Source organism: Alosa sapidissima, chromosome 19 (assembly GCF_018492685.1).
Source record: "Alosa sapidissima isolate fAloSap1 chromosome 19, fAloSap1.pri, whole genome shotgun sequence".
Lineage (NCBI taxonomy): Eukaryota > Metazoa > Chordata > Actinopteri > Clupeiformes > Clupeidae > Alosa > Alosa sapidissima.
This window is the reverse complement of record NC_055975.1, coordinates 19,133,325-19,157,987: the sequence shown is the minus strand read 5'-3', so window position 1 is coordinate 19,157,987 and position 24,663 is coordinate 19,133,325. Positions and strand designations below refer to the sequence as shown.

Here is a 24,663-nt window from a genome sequence, read left to right as displayed (position 1 = left end):
CCATTTTTTCCACATAAGACATTACAGGCAAACAATAATTCTGATACAAAAACAGTTCAAAACAAGTTTAAAGTTGTCGTTCTGATCAAATAAAATGCGTGCTTCCCCCATTAAATCATGAGAGTGGACATGGGGGCAGTTGCGTGGGTGTCAAACCTACTGCCACTCTAGGTCATTGGACTACAGACCATTACATTTTTTTTACTAGTCTGGTCTTTTATCCTGAACAACGCCTGTGTTTCTACCATGCTTCTACATCACAGTCCCATTTTTCATATGCATAGTGAAGTGCATTTCTCTAGCAAAGTCAATAGGGGGCAGTGACTGACTTCAAGCATGTGGCTGCTCATACGCATGTCAAACAGTGAGAATACAGAATGATGTAATCCTGGGGTGTTTGAAATCACTTAGGAGTCAGGTTAACAAATCACACTTATCACCACCTGAATGTCACTTAAAACTTCCCTTCTCCATCAGAAACATAGCATTTCATGTGTGTGTCCTTTTTGAAAGACGTGCAGGTAAGAGGATTTAACAAGAGGCCTGAGTTTGAACTCAATAGTTAATATTAAAAAGAACTTCTGCATTGGTCAGAAGGAGACAGCAGCCAGTTAAATGGTCAGCTAAGGCAGGGGTTGGGGAAGGAACTGAACGGTCATTTACAGGCCCAAGCTGGAGGATGTCAAAGGACCGTCTGGTACAAAATACACAGCTGCATCTGCTGCCTTGGCCAAGTCATCATTGACAATGACAACATTTCAGACAAATCAAAGATAAACAAACAAACACATAAACCGATTAAAAACCATGTCACCCCAGCAACGTGACACCAAACTCTCCCCAGTGAGTGACAGTATTTGAAAATATATTTATACCTGGAACAATATTTACACTTATATGATTTTAGTTTTTGGCATTAGAATGTGAGAGGGCAAAAAAGAAACACTATGGTGACCGGAAGAATGAAGATGGCAAAGCTATTTTAAAAAAGAAAGAGTTTCTGCTCTTGGCAAAGGAGCGGGTGAAAACAGAGGACGCTGCTATAAAGTAATGGAGCTCCTCACAGGTCAGTTACTTCAACTCTTTTTGTCTCTCTATCTTTTTAACCTCCATCCAACTCTTTCCATCTTCCACCTCCTCGTTCTTTCTCCCTCATATAGCTCTACGTGGTCAGTTTAGACACGATCACTTCTGTCTCCTGATAACATGGCGGCTGAATCTTCCCTCCCCCTGTGCAATGCTGGGACAGACAGACTCAGAGCTTTGGTTTAAAGTGACTAAGAATACCCCCACTAAAAATAAAGGGGAACACCAGCTCAACATGGCAATCATAACAGCAATATTAACACCTATTTAGATTGTTGTTGCTGTTGTTTGCGTATATGTTTAGGAAAACATGGCTTGCTTGCTTCTTCAGGGTGCATTTTCCAACATGTGTCCTAATCCTTAATTCATTCACCTTGTGTGTGTTTTTTTTTCTTCTTTTATCTTTTTCTCTTTTGGCCCTCTGAGTATATTCTCCCAACGTTTGGTCCTTGAAATGGGAGGCCGGTTACGTTTAAATGGGCCTCCGCAGGCCGGGAGGGAAGCGTTTGAAGTAGACTACGGCGACGGTGATGGCGGCGGCAGCCGCCGCGAGGCCCAAAAGGAGGCCGACTGAGGAGACGGGCGCCTCGCTCTCAGGCCGGGAGCTCACTGGACCGTTGTGATGGAGGGAGGACTGGAGAGAGAGAAGGGGTGATGAGGAAAAAAAAGTTTAATAAAGGGAAAGAGTAAGGGAAGGAGAGGAAGAAACTTGTAGAGTGTATATGCAGAAAAATGTTCAACAATTCAGCATTGTGCAATTCAGCAAACCAAGTGGACATAACTATAGGACTAAAACAGCTTCATGATAAATACACACTAACACAATAATCCAGTTCACATTGACAAGCAAGAAGGAATCTCCAGAACATATACACACACATTACACGGTGAAGGAAACCAATTCGGGTCCCAGTAGATGTCAATTACCTTAAGTTAATGATTGGCAGGCCAAAAACCCTATCTCCATAACAGGCCTTTCACTGCTGGACAGAACAACGTTTATTTACCCTGCCTTTTTCCTCCCTACCTTCCTGACACACATAAGCTGCTTTCAGACATGCAGTAGGTGTAAGTCCCCACGTTCTGCGGATGTCAAACGGTTGGGCCGTATATAGCTGAACAACATAACCGGCCATTTGGAATTCCGAACTTTGCCGACTCTTACACTACTCCCCTCGTAGTATTTCCGACGGGCATTATGTAAATTAGCTCGTGTCTGAACGAAGCGAAGAACATGCAGAGATTCTGTTCATGTGCGTGTTCAACCACGTTCAACCTGTTCAACCACGCAGAGATTCTGTTCATGCGTGTTGGTGTCGTTCACACATAATGTCTGCATGTTAGCATAATATCGGAATCACCTGAAGGGTCGTACCCCCGTTTGACAAATATCTGCATATACTGAAAGCAGCTATAGATACTCTTACCTACACTCTCACACTCACTGAAATGGGTCACCCTCAGATATGCCTGTAATGAAGCTTTGTGTAAATAATGCTTTGTAGCCTTAGTAAAGGTTACATTTAAAAAGCTTTCTGGCTCAGAATCCAGTTTAATGTGATCACAATATATCCAGCTACACAGTCCAACATTGGGTGAAGTTTAGAGAACTTTAAAACAGCTTAAATGGCACAATTGAATTCCTCAGGAAGGTGTGGTGATTCCCAACCCATCCCATGACTGGTGTGGTTATGGGAAAATTGAAATTGAAATTGAAAGGAGGCTTCAGGCATGCTCAACATTGAGATAGAATGATTGAGCTATGCTATGTTGTTTTATGTATTTTAATTATTACTTTTTAAACTATTTTAAACTATCACTATCACCTTGTGTGTTTTATCCTTTACTTTGTAAACAATTATTTGACTATTTCCCTTCTATGCACATTGAATGACCTCTGTGTATGAAATGCGCTTTATAAATAAACTTGACTTCACTCAATGGCAGTCACAATAATGCCATTTCACAGCACAGTGAACTGATGAAGAGCAACAACAGGAGAAGCTAATGTCACCGATGTGATCTAGTAAGTCCTTAAACAACAAACTAACTAGATTATCCACTTAGAATCTAACTTCAGGGCAGAAACAAATGAGCAATTTCAGTTGTGCGATACAGAACGGCAAGTAATCTCCATGACGAACCAAGACAAGGGGACATGCCATATTGTATCCTACATCATATTTGAATTTGTAATTCTGATACTTAACATTATACTAGGTTTAGATTTGTATCCCATTGTATTGTATGGTAAATCACCACTCGTCAGAATGTGAAAATGTGAGGGTTTTTTTTTAAGCCATATCATCCCTCTCTCCAGAACACAAATGAGTATTCAATAACTTGCGACTTTAATGCATATTTAGGAGAGTCTAGTTGATTTCCACACCTATGCCTTTTGCAAACCTCTGTCCCCTTGCCTCAGATCAGAGAAGAGAAGAAAAAGAGAAAGAAAATTAAATGACTCACTCTCTGTTGCACGCGGAGAAATACATCCTCTCCAGCTGACCGGAAGAGGTCCACTGCTGCACTATGGGACAGGTTCTCCAATCGGTTGCCATTTATCTGCAAGGAAAAGGTTTTTTTTTTTATATACCCAAATGCTCATCAGACCATGAAAAACAAGCACATCTAGTAAACAGATCTCTCTCTCTCTCTCTCAAAACTGAACTTCATTAAAAGGTGCCCAGTTGAATGTGTACCTGCCCTGACAAAAGCTGGCACTGGGCACACTCAGGACTTAGCGTGTTTATCCAGAGAATGTTTATCCCTTCAATCTGCACCACATACACACAAATTGTGTACAGGGGCTGGGCCAAGAAATGGCAAGCCCTTTAAAATGACTGAGAAACACCTCAGCATGTCCACTTCCATAAATGCAGGAAAATGTCCAACAATATGAAATTGTCACCTGATTTGACACATAAGTGTATTTATTTGTTTATTTATTTATTTTTTAAATCACAAGTGGCTCATTCCAAGTAACCAGACTTCTCCAATTTCTCTCTTGAATGAAACAGTGACTAACAAATTCAAATGAATCACAGTCTCCCAAGTGTCTATTTTCTTTACCGCCAGTATTTTGTCCCCTTCCTGTAGCCGTCCATCCAGTGCTGCAGCGCCATTCTCTTTGATTTTGGCCACATAGATCCCGCTGTCATTCAACACATACTGCTGGTCCAAACCACCGACTATGTTAAACCCAAGTCCTGGGGGACAAACAAGAGAGAAAGAGACAGACAGGGACAGAGAGTGTTGTGAGAGACAAAAACGAGGGAAGAGTGAGAAGCCATAATGAAGTCCATGAACCGATATCAAGATCTGGATCGTCTCAGGGACTTCTCCCAGTGTATCCGTTTCAAGGCTTTTGAAAGTGACTTGACTGAGAATCCCTTTTATATTGACTTCAAAAAAGGACAACAACTTTGCCTTTGCAGGCTCAACCATTTGGTTAAATTGGCTTAAAACAGCCACTGGCCATGGCCAAGAAGTGTCTGGCATGATAACAGTAAAGCAAGTAAAGCTGCTTGTTCCAATGTGATATGAGAAGGGATTTTTATTCAGGGGTACAAAGGGCATTAGGGAAAGAAGCACTAATGATGATGCCATTTTTGTGCACTGGAGAGCAGTGAGGTGTTGTTCTATGACCCCTGCGGAAGAATGGCCCCGCTAAGTTGTAAAATCGTTATGTAATACTTGGAACTAAGGTTGGACTAGACAGGTCAAACACACATTTCCATAAGCCTTGTAATATTAAAATGTTTTCAGAAACTTGTCAAAGTCAGTCAAATGTAAAATTGTGATAATAAGTATCGCTAAACTGACAAGCCATTGATGCAAATGTGAATTCAAAACCAAAGTGCAAACAGCACAGCCTCTTTCAAGTTAGTTTCGTTTTCTCCATGACAGTCAACACTCTCCAGAAAAGGCAACACTTGTCACTGAAAGTAACAATGACAATCAAATCCTGAAGTAGCATTAACATAAGTCTATGATCGTCGTGGTGAAGCAACATATACATTTCAATTTTAAGTAATTGGTGCTATAATATGGCAACGGGGCGGTCGTTATGACACAGTCGGATTATTGAGTTCATTTCAAAGTACATGGAAGTACAAAGCTAAAGCGAACGTTACCCAATATTAATCGGTTCAGTTTTTACCTTGGTAGATGTGTTAATTACATCTAAACATTTTCACTTACATCATTTTAGGAAGGTTTCACACGTAAATAAAGCTAAATTGCAATGTTGCGCATGACGCCGACTTGCCTACGTAGCAACCTCATTCACTAACCAACTAGCAAGCTGACAATTTGCCCATTGAAAAGTTGCTGCGCCTGTCCAGCAAACTCTTACAAACTTGATGCAATAGTGACTTTTTGTATACACTCGGAGTAAACTATTGAATTAATCTACTCCAATACACAAATGACCGAACATAAGCAAATATATTGACATTGTCAATGAGCTCAACTCGCTTAACGTTAACGTTAGCCCTGGCTAGTCAGAGAAAATTTGGACTACTGCTGTGCACCGACAGGCCCCTCTGGCGTTGGACATGAACTTGCTGAGTCGACTGCTGTCGTTACTGTCTACCTTGTCTAAATATGATATGAAGAGATTACTTACCAGCAGGTCCTCTTTTTAGCTGAATTTCCACCTCTTTAGGCATGCTATGAACAGACCCGTTCATGGCGTAAACAACTGATCTCTTTCCAAAATCTTATTTTAGAGCTCTCTACCTGAAGGTGAACTCATGCAGGACTTCTTCGCCTACCGACCTGAGGCACTACTGGGAAATGTTATCTTATCGCCCCCTGGCGGAGGGAACTAAGAAAAGCCAGTTGCAGCCTGCTTGCCCGCATGCGCAGCAGCGGAAGTCATGCCCAACACCGAGCCTTTAGATAAGAGAGCCAGCCTTGAACATAAAGGTTGTATTGGAGTTCAGACTGTCTCTTCTAAAAAAAAAAACACAGACTTCATCTACAACTGTCAGCAGACGACTTTGCAACAGTTTTTCTCCAAAAAAGTTGCTTCAGTGCCCAGTTCAACAAGACTTTAAAAAGGCGTTAAGCCTACCAACTATTTTGCTGGTGATTATGCATTAATTCATCACATTTTTTTTAATTAGGCTAAGCAGGGGTTACACTTTTGCTCATATGAAGGACTACAGACCTATCTCCCTTCCACCCTGTCAATGTTTCTTGAGAAAATGGTGTTCAAGCAAGTTTCTGATTTCCATGATTTCTGATGCCCTTGAGCAAGGCACCTAACCCCTCACTGCCCGAGCGCCGCTGTTGTTGCAGGCAGCTCACTGCGCCGGCATTAGTGTGTGCTTCACCTCACTGTGTGCTGAGTGTGTTTCACTAATTCACGGATTGCGATAAATGCAGAGACCAAATTTCCCTCACGGGATCAAAAGAGTAAACTTAATCATACATACTCATTCCACCGAAACTGTTCTTATATATTTTGGGGCTTTCAAGAGGGTTATCTGATCTATGATATCTGATATTGTTATTGATATTATTGTTATTATTCAGTCATGCTTAATGTAGACTTTTAAACTGTAAATGTTAAATACCATTATCATATTCTGTAAGTCGCTTTGGATGATGTAATAACTAACTATACCTGTGATTGAAGCACAGTGATCCATGACATTCTCCACAGTGACATGACATTCTCCTCTACTTTATTTGAGTTAAAAATTACTGGGAAAGGTCTTCATTTCTTTACATTCTTAAAGGATATTCATTCAGTGTGATGCACAACCTCACGACAGGTGTAGCCTAACTCAGGGATCAGCATGGGCCCCTTTTATTCTCCATTTACATAGGTGATAATTCGCTCTCTCGGATTTACCGATCACTGTGGATGATAGGCTACTCAGCTTACATGTCTTATGATGACTATTTCAGATTTCTGCATGCTTCAGCACTGCAAAAAATGATATTTTACCAAGTGTTATAATCTTATATTAGGATACTTTTATCTGCCAGTGGATTAAGTAAATTTATCTTAATTTAAGATATTCTTAAATTAAGATAAAATTACTTAATCCACTGGCAGATAAATCTACTTGTTTTTAAGTCTTAATTTAAGAGGATTTTGACTTATTTTAAGTCAAATAATCTTAAAAGAAAGCTTAACATTTTTTAATCTTAATATAAGATATCATTTTTTGCAGTGAGGGATATTTCAGTCTGGTTGAAAGATTCACCTTCAGTTCAATCTCTGCAAAACTGCCCCTGGTATCCCCAGCTGTTTATTCCCCAAAAGATCAGCATCCAGCTCGGCTCATCTTCATTGACCCTAAAATGGCACTTAACTTGGGTGTTACAATTGATGACAGACTCAATTCTCTGAGCATGTAGCCTAAGTCAGTTTATCCTATAAAATATTCGGAAGAACACCTTAACACATAGGGCCTATGTCACACAATTTCCTGTCATGGGTCTTTCCAAACTGGACTATTACAATGCAATAGCTGGTCTATGCTTGTGTAGTGAGAGTGTGAGACCTCATGATTCAAAATGCCACAGCATGTCTGGTCTTAATTAAACAAAAAATACACATGTAACTTCTCTGTTAGTTACTCTTCATTGACTTCCTGTAACATACAGAGTAGATTTTAAAGTATTGCTGCTGGTTTAGTCATTAAATGGGCTAGGACCTAGATTTAAGACATTCCATCAATATATACCTTCCGATATCTCAGATTTCAGTCCAGTCCAGCTCTGGAATGCACTTCCTGATTTAAAAAAATGCTCCCACTCAGACCAGCTGTGTAGAGGCAGCTGTGGCCTATTGGGGCAGCCGTGGCCTATGCTGGTTAGCGCTTCAGACTTGTAACCGGAGGGTTGCCGGTTCGAACCCTGACCAGTAGGAACGGCTGAAGTGCCCTTGAGCAAGGCACCTAACCCCTCACTGCTCCCCGAGCGCCGCTGTTGTAGAAGGCAGCTCACTGCGCCGGGATTGAAGTGTGTGCTTCACCTCACTGTGTGTCACTAAGAGGTGACAGTCAAGACTCTTTTCTTCTGTTTTTCCTCATTGGTGGAATGATTTTACCACAGCTCTTCTAGCGATAGTTTTGGGATCTTCAAAAAGAGTGTAATCTATTTCCCTTCTAAGTAATTCATTCTTAGAGTGTTTCTATGTTTATAGTTATTATGCTTCTGTTAAATCTCTAAATTTAGAATTAGAGGATCTCTAAAACTTAATGAATAAGAACGACATAAAATATCACACACAATATACAATACAACACAAGCCAGTCCTTTTTAGTCATATGTAACATTTTATTAAAAAATTAAAAATAACTAACTCTTGTTGCAGTGTCTTTGGCAAGTCCAATTAATTCATTGACCAATTGAGAGTGTTGACAAAGAGCATGAAGATACAGACAGTTTTCTTGTGAAGAAAGTAGCTAGACAAACACAAGTAGCAAGTGCATCTGCAATAATGAGATTAATGAGCTATAAGATTCAGTCAGGTAACATTTAGGCTACTCATTGTAATAACTGTTTTTAATGACTAATATTCCAGGGGATTCCTGAATTCACTCCAAACATATATCCCCTTTCACAAACCTAAAATATTATAACAATAGGAGGTTGCTATATGGGTCATAGTTATTGGGGGCATTCCCCCTTTTGTAACATAAATCATCAACAGGTCTACAAAAGTCCAGAGAACCAACAGCTGCTGGTATTCTGAGAAAACTAAAGTGGTTAAAGTTCAAAAGCAAAAGAGAAATCCAAAATCCTCAGGTTATCTTTAAGTAATGGGCGTCATACACTCCCATGCTCAGAGTTAATATCAACTTGTGCTGTGCTCCCGTGCTGTTCAGACTCTGCACTCTTCCACCGTTGTGTTGCTCTAAGAAATCCCAAACTGGTGAAATCACTATGCCCTCACACCCACATGCTGTAAATCTCTTGTATTATAGAAGGACTGGGCTTTGCCGAGTCTGACAAGACATCTATCAAATCAAGATCAGTGAATAATGGACTGATTAGAGTGGTCTGCCAAGGACTCCAATGCCATTATACAGACAACTACATTTTCCTTCAATTGCTTCTCAGTTCTGAAGGCTGGGAATACTTCAGTCTGTTTCTGCCCTGTGTTCACATGAACGGTAAAGGAGGGACTCATTTCGAATATTTTAGCATGCTGGAGAAAGTAAACAAGGCCTGCAGATTTAAGACAAACACTTTGATATAGGTCCTGTATAGGAGCTAAAGCAATTGGCACAAGCTGCTCAAGCTTCCATGTGGCTCTTAGTACATAACCCAAGCGATGGAAAGCAATTAATGTGTCCGAACAGTACACTGAATCAGTTCAACTCTTGAATCGTGATTACACAGCAATAAACCAGCCTTTGGCCCCATCACGGAGGCAGAAATAAGTGAAAGTTGAATTCCGCCTACACAGAAAAATATCAAGACAATATTCCCAGCCCTCACTGGATACTTTAATTTATACAATGTATAACTATGATTAGAAACACTCTCATATTCCAATGCAGGTTGTATGAGTTACTGCATTATTATTCTCACAGAGGGATAATGAACTCAACTGCACTCTTTGTGATTCTGTGATATATTGAGTCCAGCAGCTCTGTTTGTGTGTGTGTGTGTGTGTGTGTGTGTGTGTGAGAGAGAGAGAGAGAGAGAGAGAGAGAATGAGAGCGAGAGAGAGAGCATGTATGTGTGTGTGTGTGTTTGTGTCTGTGTATATGTCTTTAGATCATGCTGGGGCCTGCACTGTAGAGAGCAATGTCGCCCTCCACGCGGACGAGCGTGACCTCTTCCAGCCCCCCGACGCGATGCTCATACTCCAGCAGGTGAACTCCATCAACTGCCACCTTGAAGCAGTCCTGCTCCACCAGGATCTTCAGCTGTGGAGAAACACAGAGACACAACACATGGTGTGAAAGTCAGCCATCTGTGGTTACATCCGAACAACACTGAATAAACCTTCATTGCACTGATACCTGGAGTGACGAGTCTCTGCTTATGAATTACTACAAATTCCACTTAACACATAACATACAGACATCACTGACAGTTATGCGTAGGTTGTGTACTGTTGTGGTGGCCCTATAATCCTTGTAGGAGCCTGTCATGTACTGATGTGCAGCATAAGTGTATACATTCATTTTGATGCTCAGGTATACAGTATAACTAAAGCCAAGGTGAGCTACTACATTCAGACCATACAACAAGAAGTCCACAGCTGAATGAAATTGCGTTTCTCCAAGCTCAATGTGCAAACATAAACACGAAAGGCAAGTGCACAAAAGAAAGGCAACAGGCAGACATAAAAGACAGCAAAGACAGACAAAAACACTACAGCATCAAATTACACTGTGCAAACATATGTTGTTTTAACACAATTCTATGCATATGTGAAATACAGATTGTGTTAAGACTCCTCTCTTACCTCAAACTGTCGGCCTTGGATGAAGGGGAACCCCCCATCCCTCTCCTCTGGACCCCAGTAGCCACCCAGCTGTGAGTTACGCACTATGGTCTGCTCAGGGAAACGGGGGTTGAAGTGGAACACCACCTCTTCACCCTTCACAAAATCTATATGGAACCTGAAACACATACAACCAAAATGAGAGGGGCGATAAATGACGTGTGATATGACGTAGGTATAGATGCATCTCAGTGTTGGAGCTGGGAATGAAGCACAATCTAGTGCAGGAGTAGAAATATCAACAGGATTCCTACATCTAAAAGGTCAAGGACTTTTCAAGGAATTTCCAGGCCAACTTAACTCAAATAACAAAAACATACAGGCATTATACTGTAGAAGCTTGCAAAAACAGAGCCTTCACATGTGTGGACGCTGTGTTATAGCAATGGTAGAGTACATGATCTCTTCCATTTTCTATCACAAAATAAATAATTTAGACACTTTAAAAGAGCTGTGTCTATTTTCAAAAAAGTTTCAAAGCCCTTGAATTACGTTTCTCAAATTCAGAAGATTTCAAGGATTTCGAGGATCCATGTAAACCCTGTGGGTATATGTCTGCTGCTGTGAGTGTGCGTGTGGGAAAAGGCCTGAGTGGTGTACCTGTCTCCTCCTGGGAATGGCTCTCCAACCACGGTGATCAGCAGGTGAGGCATGATGCCCGCATGAAGAGGCAAATGGTACGGCACTGGCTGCAGGACACGGCACACGGACAACAGGAAGTACATAACAGGTCACGATCACATGTTTCACCACAGACAAAACTTCAATATCACTACACATCATTGACAAGAGCAGATTAGGAGGGTGGGTCTGTCAGTGGGCATAGCCACATTGAAATACTTCACCAAGGGATCCGGTCTGGCCAGGGAAATCCTCAGAGCAACTGCTCATTAACAAAATTGACTGAGTTAAAGTGATTAGCATGCTCTGAATGTGTCAGTCCTCAAATGCCACCAGCACACCATCAACTTCACAATCTTTCAACCTGATCTGTGTATGTGCACCTGTCATTTTTTAATCTTCTGTGGCCAATGGTACTTTCATTCTGGTCACAAACTCCATTATGTGTGGGGAAACACTGGATACATGTGGAAGAACTAAACATCCAAAGTAAAAGTTTCACAACAGTATTTCATACTTTTTTTTTAGACTTCTATCAATAAAAACAAACCTTCTGTCCATGAGTCATGACAACACTGTGACAGACTGGCTTCCCCATGGCAACACTTTCCATGACAACACAGTGGCCCCATTGGATCCCTTTGCCCAGATTCCAAGGTCTGACCACGCCCCATGACTCATTTACATACCAGCAAAGGCCTTAGGTTTGGCCCCTTGTAAATGTGCATTAAACACAGGGTTCAGTGTAATCTGTCTTTGTAACAGTATTTGAATTCTGAGTGAAGTACTTTGACATGTGTGGATGTATTGTTTAGGTATAATAAACGTACATTGGATACATCAGTAGGATGTAGCCTATGTATGTTGTTTACCTGTGTGAAGAGATGTTACGGTTTACTTCAAAACATTGCTTATTACATACATAACTTGCTTTGTGGAAACATCAATCATTTCCCAGTTGGTGTGTCTTGTCAAAGTACACTTTCTGTATCATTAAACCACAGAAACCAGACACCCAACATTCCAACTTAACACGGCTGAGGGCATAACACTACATTGGACATGCTGGTTTATGAGGAAATAACCAAAGTGCCTACAGATCACACTGGAACCCAACACTGAAATCATGCTCAAAATTACAAAAAGAAATTACATGTAAAGTGAGTGTTTATACATGTCATTGTGTTTCATTGTAATAATATATCAAAGTGTCATTGAACACAGCTTTGTAAACAACTTTGGAAAAGATACACTTAGTCTTTATTCAGCCAGAAGAGAAAAGCTGGAGTACATTCATTCATGCAGGTCACATTCCCATGCCAGATTTGATGAAAGTAAAAACATGCACTCTTCTCCTATCGAGTACAGGAGATCCTAATTAGTTATTCAAATTAATCTGGAAAAAATGAGAAAGGCACTTCTCACTGAAGACTCAAGTCAAGGGTTCAAGGGTGTGCTATATTTTTTCTACATTTATCTTTAGTTGCAGTGAGGCTTGCACACTGCTAACAGTAGGTGTTTCCCTAAGAACCTGTAGAAGTTCAGTGAGACAGGGGACAGCTGAACACTGACCTGGCACAGTCAGTAACACATTAACAACGTTCAACATAATCAACATAAGTGTTTCTTAAGTAAGCAGGTGCTTTTTCAGTGATTAAGCATTGCTGAAATAAAATACTCGGCTAAAAAATGTATGTAGTCAAAATAGCAATAATAATAATGATAATAATAAAGTGCTTCATTTGTGAAAAATAGGCACCATTTGGTCCCAAACGGGGGGGGGGGGGGGTGTTTAAGGGACTGTGAAAGTAATCAAAAAGCGGTGAGATGCTTCTGACAGCTTGGCTCTGTGATGCTGAAGCTGTAACGCAAAGGGCCCATTAGAGAAGAGCCTGTGAAGAGCTGTCTGCATCCTCCATCTCATCTCATCGTCCTTCTGCTGCGGCAGAAGGCTTTCAGATGCCTGCACTCAAAAATATGGCGGTCTATTGGGGGGCTGAAAAATAAGAAGACGTGGCAGTGTTATTCAATCGGTCCGTTCTGGGTTGTTTCTATTGCTTTAGTGGGTGAAGCGTGAGGCTGAACAGCGTTCTCTTCTGCCCGAGGCAACCTTTGCACCACCTGATAGCCACAGAGCCAACCCAGTCTTATCACCGTAAGACAAGAAGCCGGCGTACAAAAAATATGACAAAAGAAAGAAAGAAAGCAAAACTGAAACAGTCCCAACAACACAGATGAGGGCATAAGAATATTAGGCATGCCACGCACTGACAAAAGGAAATGGGGGAAACAAGCAGAGTTGTGATAGAGGATTGCTTTAGAAAGCCCAAAACCCAGAGAACACACAGCCTATTTACACCAAAAGTTCACACCATGTTCCCATTGTTTAGATGCCCTTAAACCACAACTAAAGAACGACAAAAGGGATTTTTTCTCTCTTGTGTAGATCAATACTCTTGAGGATGTGGACATCCCTTACTGTGTGCTGATACAGTAGATCAATGGATATTTCTCCCATTTTTCTTTCACTTTAATTTCCTCTGTGCTTCCTGAAAATTCTCAAGGGAAACACATAGTGCTGTCTTAGACACCATATAACCCCAATCTGCCACATCGGACTCCCACACTCTGCCTGAATCTGTGCTGCGTCAGCTCATTGCTAACCCCCGACACAATCAATCTAATGCTCAATGTATCAACCAATCCCGACAGTGCTGACATGTGTGGGATTCCCTATAAAATATGCTTGCTATACCCAAGCACCAAATAATGCAATGTGAAGTGACATTAAAACACTAGTTATAGCTTCAGCTGAAAGCCGTACACAAGAATGTCCAAGAGTGTTTTCAGCGTGCTGGAAAGCCATACAGCATCATCCTTTCCACAGTTTAGAGACCCACCCTCTTAGTCAGTGCTTATAGTAGAGAAGAGAAGAGATAAGAAGAAATTGCAATACACACCTTTCACACATAAAGCATATCATCTAAAACACCATATTTTTGCCATGTTTATGTGATCTTAGTTTTATGTATTGCTTCCTGATGTGGGACTTTATGTGTGAAAGGCATGCTAGGAGTGAAGGAAAGTAGAAGGACATGAGGATGTGTACTCACAAGCATCCCTCCTGGAGCACCAGGTCCTCCATACGGGCCCATGGGCCCTGGTCCATAAGATCCAGGGCCACCTGGCTGAGCAGGGAACCCGCCGCCAGGAGATCCCCATGATCCTGGAGGCAGAGGAGGGAACCCTCCGCTTGGGAAGCCCGGTGCTGGGCCAGGTGGGAAAGCTCCAGGGCCTCCAGGCCCGTACATCCCACCTGCAGGGGGTGGATAAGGCATGTTAGGGAAAGGTCCTGGTGGCCCGCCCGGCGTGGAGGGGAACAGTCCAGAGTTGTAGGGTGACGGAGCCCCTCCAGGGAACTGTCCTGGCGGGGCCCCGCCTGGTGGGTACCCTGGCATGGAGGGGAACTGTCCCGGAGCTCCAGGGCTGGAAGGGAACTGTCCTGGTACCCCCGGCCCTGGTGGGTAGCCCCCTGGGGCAGTGGGTGCACCAGGACCTGATGGGTACTGTCCTGGAAACTGGTTAGGAGCTCCAGGACCCGAGGGCCCACCAGGGAACCCACCTGGGGCAGGTGGCTGGGTTGGGCCTCCAGCAGATGGGTAGTTTGGACCACCAGGGGCTGAGCCAGGCCATCCGGGGTTTGTGGGTGGTGGTGGAGCGTTGGGCCCTGGACCAGAGGGGTTTGTGTTGCCCTGTTTGGAGGCTGCTCCCGGGACATCGTCTGCAATGGCATCAGCTAGCTACAAGCAAAGATGATGTTGATAATATCAAATGTGATTGGGGCATCATCTTAAATCTTAATACTAGACAGGCCTACCTGTGTGAAGACTATCAAACTTCTATAGAGGACTACTCACTCACACCAGGCAGATTATTTTAGAAAATTAACAGGTGCAGCTACAAAAGTTTGGGCAAATGTTAAAGGTCAGACACTCAACATCTTTGCCAGCTCAGTTTTTGTTCAACACATTGTAAATCCAGGTAAGCAGAGATCGCAAATGAGGTCTTTATAAATAGCTTTCTTGGTGGTAATTGAATAGCGATTTGATTGACGTGTGGTTGGTGAGGGCTGGCAAAGCGTTCCATTCCATCCCATCACAATATAGGTATGGCGTAGACTACCATGGACAATGGAGCTAAAATATCCGCATCATTTCGACCACAATTTCACAGTTAAGCATTAGAATACACACATTTGGAGTAACGTTGATGTCAGTGGGCTATATATAATTAACTGCTTTAGTAAGTTAGTCATCACGAATTACCAACAAATGATTATAGCCTAATGGATAGGTTAATAAAAACAGCAACAAAAACTTACCGAAAAATCTGCCATGGCCTGTGAAATACAGACAAGAGTTTTTAAGTGGCTAGAATGTGGATTCGGATTACAGAGAAATCAATGGCAAGTCGCAAGCAACAGCGAGGTGAGTCAAAGTCGTAAACCGATTTAGGCCGAATTAAATAACGTCAAAGAGCCCTTCTAAACTCTTTGATAGCGTTACATTGCTTTCTTTGTGCTCGTCGTCGCTTCCAAGTTTACATCACGCTAATAAGTTAGCAAGCTACACTCAAACAAAACAGCTAAGAAGCTAACGTATCTCTCACTTCGATTCAAGGTAGCAAGCGTGTTCTATCTCTGTTAGCATTACATTGTAACTATTAAACAAGCCGTGGACATTCGAAGCCAGCTGCATGCAGGTACTGATATGTGTATTGTATACATTGGGCAATTGTAACATTACCTCAGCTAGATGTGGGCCTCTTCTCTGTGTCTTAAGCTAGTTGGTTTCTGGACCACCCATTCACCACACCAGTGCAGTGATGGTGAAACTAAATTAGACAACTCTACAAAGGAAGTACGTTTAACCCGAACATGGTGTTTTACGCGCAGCGTTGAAAATAAACAGACTTCTAGTACATGAGTGCAACTACATGGAGTCAACTTGAAGGAAATAGGCCCATCCAGTTTATATAAAGATCTACAATAACTTCGCAGTCCACATGACTACCCCGAACTGTCAGAGGGTTGGGCAGAAGAGTCTGACTGCGCATGACAGATTAACCTCATTTCCACTGTACGGTAGCCCAAAAGGTATTTATGACGATATTCCTTCCATTGTGGAACTGTGCAGTTTCATTTCATCAGGTGACTGGATGTAAAAATGGATGTGTAATTAATTAGGCTTACTCATAGGCTGTCCCATAACAAAACATTCGTTGTCATAGTCTCAACGTGACATCCTCAAAATAAGGCAGATTCCCAAACCTTAAGTAGCAGTTCTAAAAGGCCTAAATTATGTTGCAAGTGAAATAAGTAATGCAAAATAATACACCAATGTCTAGTCTAGCTTGACCTTTACCTTGACATTGTGTAGGCAGATTTGTAGGCCTAGCTACAATTATTTTTGTTATGTTTTCTTTCATTATAGATAGGCATGGACTCACATTAATCATATTCAAACTACCAAATGTAACCTGTCTGAGTGATTTTCGGATAGTCATCTGCTAAAGAGTAAAAGCAGCACAATTGTACAATTTGGAATATTCTGAATGATCATTAGTGACCCTGTATGTAAAGCAAATTCAAATGGCTTTCCAGTATCCGATTGAATGATACTAGGCTCAACATTTTGTGAAATTCCTTGAACTGTAGCCAGCTAAGAAAAAAACTGCAGCAGTGATGGCAGAAGCTGGATACAGCTATTCATCCACAATGCGAATGATTTTAACGAGGATGTCATTGATTAGACTTGACTCTCTTCTCTGCCCAATACCATATCATGGTAATAACTTAGATAAATATAGGCCTGAACTTCAGAGCCCTAATCATGTCAACGTTCTTCCTCAGCAAATGTAACGGCATGACCACATCACCTATAGAAATGATTAAAGCCTAAGCTTAAAATTCCTTGACGTGTCTACTTTTACATCCGACTGACTTTACGATAACCCTTGTCTGACAGATCTGGAGTGGTGGTGATGTGTTTGTGTGTGTGTGTGTGTGTGTGTGTGTGTGTGTGGGTGGATAAGAACTAGGATTGGTCGAAATTGAGTCACAAGACTTGGCTGAAAAAACTACAGTACACTGAGGTCCACACAATCTGAGTCTGCGCTTCGCGAAAATGGTAAGTGGGGAACTGCATAAAGAAATACGACGTAAACTAATTAAACAATATCGCTGTGTGTGTAATTGTGCTAGCCTTGTGGCCTTCATTCCGAGATTGCGTCCGGGGCTTGTTTATGTGTGCGAGACTGTCGTGTGTCTGTACCGCTCCATATCGCCCAGACAAATATGCAGTTCCACCCAATTCATTGTGATGTGCTGCAACATGTCAATGCACGGAGCGCAGCATAGCTAGCATAGCCCTCCCTCCGGCATCTTTCGAGTTTGGAGAAAGTTGGCTATAAATATGTTTCAAGAGTCCGCTGTTTAATTGTTGTGTAGTGGGAATGTTGACCACATATTGTGACGTACGAATGCTTTTACATCGCGCAGACAGACATACCTACCATACCGTCCAAAATCCTAATTTCCTGTACTTTGCTAGCTAGCTTGTGATCCACAAGTAACGAAAACCTGTTCATGATCTAGGGAAATGCAAAATCACATCCATGTGACTGGCAAATGGGAATTGATTTTTGAGCGGAAGCGACCATGTTTTTAATAATTCGTCGATTCTAAAATGGCCTGCAGACTTGTGTCGAAACAAAGGAATTATAGAAGCTGAAATATAGGACCATCACAATGTGAGGTGTTGCAAATAGGCAACGTCAGCCTACATTGACGTGGAACAGGCTACATATTCTGACAGTGCTGGATCATTGATCTCAACCGCAGAATCATATCTCTAACTAAACATATATTGTAATCAGTTAGTGTCTGAATTGGTAACCAATTCAATTCTTCTGTGTAGCCTGCAGTTGAACAGAGGCAATCCGCTTACATGAAGAGTTCAATTTTAGGTCTAGGAACTTAATTTGTCAGCCATTTATTTGACAGCTCATCAGTTGCAAACAGCCAGGTTACAATTAAGTTACAGCAGTTTGCAACAACTGTCTGCATTTGTGGAGTTTTCTTAAAGTATTTGGGCTGAAACATTGAATGTTGGCAACATTAAGAGTTTGAGAGCTTGTAGGATAAGACGTCTATACTTAAAAAATGTGCATCTGTCACATATATCACATATCATCAGCTATGGGTCCTAGGCCCATATTCACAAAGCATTTTATATTTCCGTATCCCTTAATTAGTCTTAAATTTCAAGACTCATGCCCATTATTCCTAGGAGTTTCATCTAAATTCACAGGTTATGAGCTGCTTTTATTAAGATTCTTCATGAATACGGGCCCTAACCACTTTAGTATGGTATTTGTCAGCAAAGTGTTAACGTCCAATTAGAAGCAGTTCTGTGGTGTTTGTGGTGTACCTTTGTGGCAGCTGTTATTTCTAAACTTGACACTTTTGTCGCCCACAGAGTGAATCATTGGTTGTGTGTGATGTTGATGAGGATCTAGTGAAAAAACTGCGGGCATTTCGTTTCCGAAAGGAGACCAACAATGCCGCCATTATCAGTAAGTTGTCTCTGAGGTGTAATAATGGTCTTTTCTTTTTGCTGTGCATATCTGTACTTTGAGAGCATTTACGGTAAAACAGTACCTTATGACAATGTCTTCCATTCTGTCTAACTTTTACTCTAAGATGTGGATTCACTCTTGCCTACACTTTCTTGAGGGGACATTAAAGCTCTCATGTAGAGAGACGGTCAAATTCCTTTCATGTTTCCATTATGATGTTTTCACTCTACTTTGTATCATGTTGGGAAATGCTTCAGTGCAGCTTGTCCAACACAACTGAGTATTTTGTCCAACTTAATATGTAAAGCTCATATTACTATATGCTCATATTACTATATGCTCTTTTGCACTTCTGGTTAGACGCAAACTGCATTTCGTTGGCTTTGTACTTGTACTCTGTACAATGACAATAAAGTAAAGTTGAATCTAAACTATAGTTGGTTATTTAAGGAGTTAATGGCTTGATATAAATGGGATGTCTTTTTCAGTAATTGAGTGTTAAAATGTTTTTTCCTTGTCTTTACATCAGTGAAGATTGACAAGGACCGACAGCTGGTAATCCTTGATGAGGAACATGAGGCAAGTTTTTGGAATGATTTTGAAGTTTCTAATATACATTCAGTCATGAAATTAAGTGGGTGAATTACAGATATTAGGATATAACACGTGGCACCACAATATTACATATCATTTTGGGATGAATACTTTCTTTGAACTGCAAGTCTGGGTAGTTGGATTTCTGACTGGAGTTTTGAATGTTGTGAGTTGCTCTTATCTTTTGTATCATCATTTGGTCCAGTCATGACCACAATATTTGCATGGATGAACTCTGGCTGAACAAAATCTGCCTAGGCAGAGCAAGTTAAAATGTCAATAAACAAAACATATAAAAGTTATCCATTCCCATCATTCACTTTGGCATCCAGAAGACCATCTTTTCCTTTACATTCATAATACCTTCACTGTGAACAGTTGTCACATGATGTGAGTTTAGCATAACTCACCACAATCTTTAAAAGCATCTCATTAGTATCTTCTCATTGCAGGACATTTCTCCTGATGACTTGAAGGATGAACTCCCAGAAAGACAACCAAGATATCCTTTCATTTGGAAAATGCACCTTCTAACCACCCAGTGCTTACTTTGAGCAGTGTTGCATGCAAACGGGCACTTCAGATGTACATTGGACTGGAAGGTGTATGGTCTTTCATGAGCATGTTTCAACCCAGTCCAGTGCTGATAGATAGTATGTTTTCTCTGGTAGTGTTTTTTTCTCTCCTTAACCTCAAGTACATTTGTGGTCTACAGTTATAAGTATGTGCACGATGACGGACGGGTGTCCTACCCTCTCTGCTTCATCTTTTCAAGTCCTGTTGGTAAATATCTCACCACTTTGAAGTTGCACTCTTTATGTTGTACAGTTCAAGGTCATGAATGTTGCATGCATTTACTCTAAAATCAGATGTATTTGACTGAATGTTCCCATTAGTCACTGTGATAATGTACTTCCATAATGTGGGAAGTGTAATCTATTCAAGGAGTAGATTATTTTCTTGTGACCACTTTTAATGATGTGCATATATATACAGTAATTGCACAATAACTAAAAATAAGTTTTGTCAATGAAGACATTTTGGCTCACCTTTCCCACTGCATTTACATATCTACAGCATGGCCAACTTTATAAAAATATGACCACTCAGCATTTATATTTTTCTCATATCACAGGTTGCAAACCAGAACAACAAATGATGTACGCTGGGAGCAAAAACAAACTGGTTCAAACAGTAGAATTAACTAAGGTAAGGTTTTGCATTTCTTGTGTATTACTGGTAAACATGATATTTGCACTGTGCTCAGTCTTTCTGAAATTATATCAGCATGGTATGATCTTTCCACTGTGTCAGAATTATAACTGGGAATCAGATTTGAGGCAATTACGATGACATTTGCATCTACTGAGATGCTGCATGGGGCTAGCCCTGGCAAAACATTTGTGAATTGATAATGGCTATAGCTACTGTATGTGTTGTTGAGGCAACCAAAATAATCTTCCCTTCAAAATTTAAATGCATTATGTTTTGGTGACATCTGATGGCAAAAGCATTATATTTTTGGAACATTTTATTGGCAAAAAAATGGACACAGAGGAGAGTTGCGTTCCATAGTGTACACCCCCACCCAGTCATCAGTTCAGCACCACTGGCTTGGAATGGATGTTTAATGTTGCTACAGGGTATTTAAAATACCATCCTGCATTTAATGTTGTAAAATATGGTTAAAGATATTGCTGCCAGGGTAACTTGGCAAGTTTAGCTAATTGTACAACTGTGATAAAATGCCCACAGAGATTCGGATTTGTTCAGATTCGTTGTGACTTGGCTCCCAAATGTTCTTTACTTAGACTTTTATGTGAAAGGTTCCAAGATGATAAATCATTATCATTATTATGAAATTAATTTTGAGACTTTTTAAAGTCTCGTGCATCCAGTCTCTTTCAATTCAGGGAAAAAAAACATTAAATTCATTCCATAATAAGAAAGCAAATTTTTGAGGTACTTGAATTTCCCTACGTTGAATTAGCCTTCACATAACCAGCGTCTCTCTGTATGTTTGAGCATGCATTACTCCTAAAGCCTCATGTTTCTTATTGCAATGCTCTGCCTCCTCAAGTGTAACTCCATAAATAGTAAATGAGCAGCATTTATATATAGTATTCTTCTACTTATGTCTTATGTCTACCTACCAACGCCAGAGGTGACCATGCAAGGCCTATTTCTGGATGGTGGGAGCAATTAAGGGTTGAGTTTTCTGCTCAAGGACACTTCAGCACACAGTCAGTACTAGCCAGGCTCACTGGCTACCCTTCCCTTTGCGCCTGCAAGAGAGCACTTTATTTATAGAGGACGATAAGTGTGTCAGGACTTTTAGGAGTATAGGGATTGTGATTGTGTGTGTGTGTGTGTCTGTGCATGTATGTGTTGGTGTTCTTTATAAGCGCATGACCATCTATCACTTCCGTTTGTGTCTCACCTGGACAGGTGTTTGAGATCAGGAATACTGAAGACCTGACTGAGGAGTGGCTGAGGGAGAAGCTGGGATTTTTCCGCTAGTCGCTCTCGACCTCCCTACCCCACCCCGCAGCATCGGAGGAGAGGACAAGCGAGGGCGACGCACGTTACTCAAGGGGAGAACAAATCCTAATCCATTTTCTTTACCACAGTTAACTATCTGCTCTGTCTTAACCTCCACCACCTTCCCTAAATCCGAAGTCTTAACTTTCACCAACCCAGTGTAGATCTGATACATGTGTACACAGGACCCAAACTACATCAAAAAGGCAAAGATGAAACTTGAGAGTTGAAAACCTCTTTAGAAACAGACATTTGGTTCCAGACAAAACTAACTCATGAGATTTTTGTGATTGTCTAGTATTGATTCAACACTGCCATTTACCTCACTACGATCCGCCATTAAGTCATTTGACAGTTCTATCCAACACACTAATCTGGAAAAGGGTTGTTAACTCTAAAATGTGGACCCATGTTTAAAATACAGACATACAGTTAAAAGTGAATGCACAACAGACAAACCTGGACAGACAGTCTAGGTTCTTTTGTTTTAATTTGTATGTGGAAAAGGGCATTGTGATATCCGTGATTTATCTGACCAATGAAAAGTGAAACACTAAGTAGTCACAAAAAAATACATTTTGCGCCACCCTACGTACTGTTGCAGAAGATGATGAAAATTATTAGGTGGTTATGGGTTCAGACAGTATTTCCCGTTGTGATACAATAATTGTTCTAAATGGACAACAACTGTGACCAAATATTTCTCCATCCTTTTTTATTGATAGATGGGCCCAGCTATGTTACTTGATCCAAGTAAGCCCAAGGAAAGAGAGAGTGATAACATAAGCATCATTGGGAGAGCATTTGGGGTTTTCTATAATGTGACCATGTTTAGATGTAACACACTTGATATCCAGCAAGCAGATCTTTTATTCTGTTCTCCAAACTACTTTTCAAGAATAGAGCTGTGAAAACTAGAGTTGCACCCCACTGGAGATGCTCTTAGAGCGCTCTGTCACTCCATGGTGCATTGTGGGTGTGTCTGTCTGGGGTGTGCACTGTATTTGTTCATCTCTCTCGCTCTTTGAAGAGGTCAGTATGTATAAACAAACTCGTTTGTAACTCATTAATATTTTCTCTCTTACTAAACAACTGTGAGACTGAAAGTAATAATAAAAAAAACAACGAATGTCTCACAACACGCTTGGATTAATGTTGAATTTTTATATATTTACACTAAACAACAGAATCTTCTAAGAATGCATTAAACACTGGATTAGTTTGGAATGTTTACAGAAAACTATGAAAAGCTAATCTAAGGATTTATTTTAAAGGTCTGAGTTCATGCTAAAATATTAACACATTTATACCTCCTCAAAACTCAGTATATTGTGTTCTGCGTTGTATGTCTGATGATGGCACATGCACATTGCCGAGTTTTTTTGGGACATAACTTGTTTTTGTATCTAACTTGAATGAGATGGTTAGAGTGATAGGAAGGTTATTCATTTTGTTTCAAACCAACTTTACTTGAGTGTGTCTTAAAAATGTAACCAATGTTTGTTTTTTGGTCCAACTTGCTTGGAATTTAATTAATTAGAGGTTTCATTTATAAATTGTTTGATACAATGGTTCTCATTGACATGCCCCAAATGTGGCAGATATTGTTGAATATCCTTATTAAATCACAATTTTACATGAACACACATTTTTGATGTTCCAGTTCTCTAATAACTCAACAGATATCAGGTGTCTTCAGGTGGTTGCAGCAGTGTATTGGGGTGTAAGACTGTGTGTGTGTGTGTGTTTGTGTTTGTGTGCGCGCGCACAGAGATGGCATTAGGGATAATGTGTTCCACTGTGTCCTTTTGAAAACAGTCACATTTCATAACAGAAAATCTCTGCGCTGTCCAAACACAATGTTGTGGACACACTGATACATGGCAAGTAATGGATTGACAAGTAATGGATTGTGTGTGTGCTGTCTGTATCTTCATGGCTCATTATTTTGAAGTATTTATTTTTTTAGTATGTGCAGCAATTAGCATTGACACCTTTAATCTGTGCAATATGAGCATCTCCACCAATCACAGGTAACATTACTGTATTTGTGTTGCTAACTTCCAGTGGCTTTCTCTGAGGACACAATGCAAACAGAGGCAGAGGAGCGAGAACTCTTGAGTGTAGTTAGTGGCCAAGTCTAAGATGCTGCTGTTGTGTGTGTGTGTGTGTGGGTGGGTGGGTGGGTGTGTATGTGTGGAACTGAATGTTATCGTAGTGAAAAGATGAAATGTCCATCCCAAGCCTTGGTTTGCCACTGGGTGCTTTAATCTCAGTAATTGCGGTGGAACACAGATTTAAGTGAGATTTAAATATCTGCAATTTTGGGGCAAATAGATATCATGTGTAGATTATGTGAAATTACCCAGATGGGTAATCTGGTCAGTTTTAGGGTAATATTGATTTAATTGAATTTGATTTAATATTGATTTAGTTGTTCTGTTTGGTTAGATTTCCCCAAACAATTACCATAACTGCAACTACAAGAATAATTTATCTTTTTCTCCATTTCTCATTTGAGCTTTCTCTTTAAGCAACTGCATACAAAAACTGTCTCCTGCATACAAAAATTGAATCCTGTTTTTATTATTATATGTTGAAGTTATTCACAGGTTAAACAATCAGTAATGTTATCACCCATGGTTTTTTAAGTACCCCTGTGAATTTTGATTCTGCTGTTTACCACTGCTATCCCA

General features: G+C 40.7%; 3 protein-coding genes across 7 annotated transcripts; 1 reads left to right on the top strand and 2 right to left on the bottom strand.

Moving 5' to 3' along the window:
- Positions 1-12: 12 nt before the first annotated feature.
- LOC121692876 (synaptojanin 2 binding protein) lies at positions 13-5,892 on the bottom strand. Its single transcript, XM_042071867.1, has 4 exons — positions 5,717-5,892; positions 4,159-4,295; positions 3,556-3,651; positions 13-1,720 (listed from the first exon to the last, which is right to left on the bottom strand). Exons 1-4 carry the CDS (start codon positions 5,778-5,780, stop codon positions 1,559-1,561), a joined length of 459 nt encoding a protein of 152 aa, XP_041927801.1. The 5' UTR covers positions 5,781-5,892; the 3' UTR covers positions 13-1,558.
- Positions 5,893-8,364: 2,472 nt separating this feature from the next.
- Positions 8,365-16,159, bottom strand: lgals3a (lectin, galactoside binding soluble 3a). Of its 3 annotated transcripts, XM_042071856.1 has the most exons (7): positions 16,000-16,159; positions 15,576-15,593; positions 14,817-14,994; positions 14,308-14,510; positions 11,174-11,262; positions 10,535-10,691; positions 8,365-9,989 (listed from the first exon to the last, which is right to left on the bottom strand). In XM_042071856.1, exons 2-7 carry the CDS (start codon positions 15,588-15,590, stop codon positions 9,834-9,836), a joined length of 798 nt encoding a protein of 265 aa, XP_041927790.1. In that variant the 5' UTR covers positions 15,591-15,593; positions 16,000-16,159; the 3' UTR covers positions 8,365-9,833. The 3 variants fall into 3 exon arrangements, with proteins under 3 accessions (XP_041927790.1, XP_041927789.1, XP_041927791.1); XM_042071855.1 differs by having other exon boundaries at positions 14,308-14,994; positions 16,000-16,156; XM_042071857.1 differs by lacking the exons at positions 8,365-9,989; positions 10,535-10,691; positions 11,174-11,262 and adding an exon at positions 12,432-13,190 and having other exon boundaries at positions 14,308-14,994; positions 16,000-16,141.
- On the top strand, positions 15,418-23,613 carry gmfb (glia maturation factor, beta). Of its 3 annotated transcripts, XM_042071865.1 has the most exons (8): positions 15,663-15,681; positions 17,288-17,382; positions 18,733-18,829; positions 19,362-19,411; positions 19,879-19,928; positions 20,127-20,209; positions 20,562-20,635; positions 21,875-23,613. In XM_042071865.1, the coding sequence occupies exons 2-8, from the start codon at positions 17,380-17,382 to the stop codon at positions 21,944-21,946; spliced, it is 429 nt and encodes a 142-aa protein (XP_041927799.1). In that variant the 5' UTR covers positions 15,663-15,681; positions 17,288-17,379; the 3' UTR covers positions 21,947-23,613. The 3 variants fall into 3 exon arrangements, with proteins under 3 accessions (XP_041927798.1, XP_041927799.1, XP_041927800.1); XM_042071864.1 differs by lacking the exon at positions 17,288-17,382 and having other exon boundaries at positions 15,418-15,681; XM_042071866.1 differs by lacking the exon at positions 15,663-15,681 and having other exon boundaries at positions 17,270-17,382.
- The last annotated feature ends 1,050 nt before the right edge of the window (positions 23,614-24,663 follow it).

Bases quoted from the DNA above. Each gene is read 5' to 3' on its own strand.
- LOC121692876 (XM_042071867.1), bottom strand. From the start codon at position 5,780: ATGAACGGGTCTGTTCATAGCATGCCTAAAGAGGTGGAAATTCAGCTA. The intron at 3,652-4,158 runs GTAAAGAAAATA...TTTTCCTTGCAG, and splicing joins AAGGGGACAAAATACTGGCG to ATAAATGGCAACCGATTGGA. The intron at 1,721-3,555 runs GTGAGTCATTTA...CTCTCTCTCCAG, and splicing joins TTCTCCGCGTGCAACAGAGA to TCCTCCCTCCATCACAACGG.
- gmfb (XM_042071864.1), top strand. From the start codon at position 15,589: ATGGCCTGTGAAATACAGACAAGAGTTTTTAAGTGGCTAGAATGTGGA. The intron at 15,682-18,732 runs GTGAGTCAAAGT...TGTCGCCCACAG, and splicing joins AAGTCGCAAGCAACAGCGAG to AGTGAATCATTGGTTGTGTG. The intron at 18,830-19,361 runs GTAAGTTGTCTC...TCTTTACATCAG, and splicing joins CAACAATGCCGCCATTATCA to TGAAGATTGACAAGGACCGA.
- lgals3a (XM_042071855.1), bottom strand. The intron at 11,263-14,307 runs GTGAGTACACAT...CGTGTCCTGCAG, and splicing joins GTGCTCCAGGAGGGATGCTT to CCAGTGCCGTACCATTTGCC. The intron at 10,692-11,173 runs GTACACCACTCA...TATGTGTTTCAG, and splicing joins CCATTCCCAGGAGGAGACAG to GTTCCATATAGATTTTGTGA.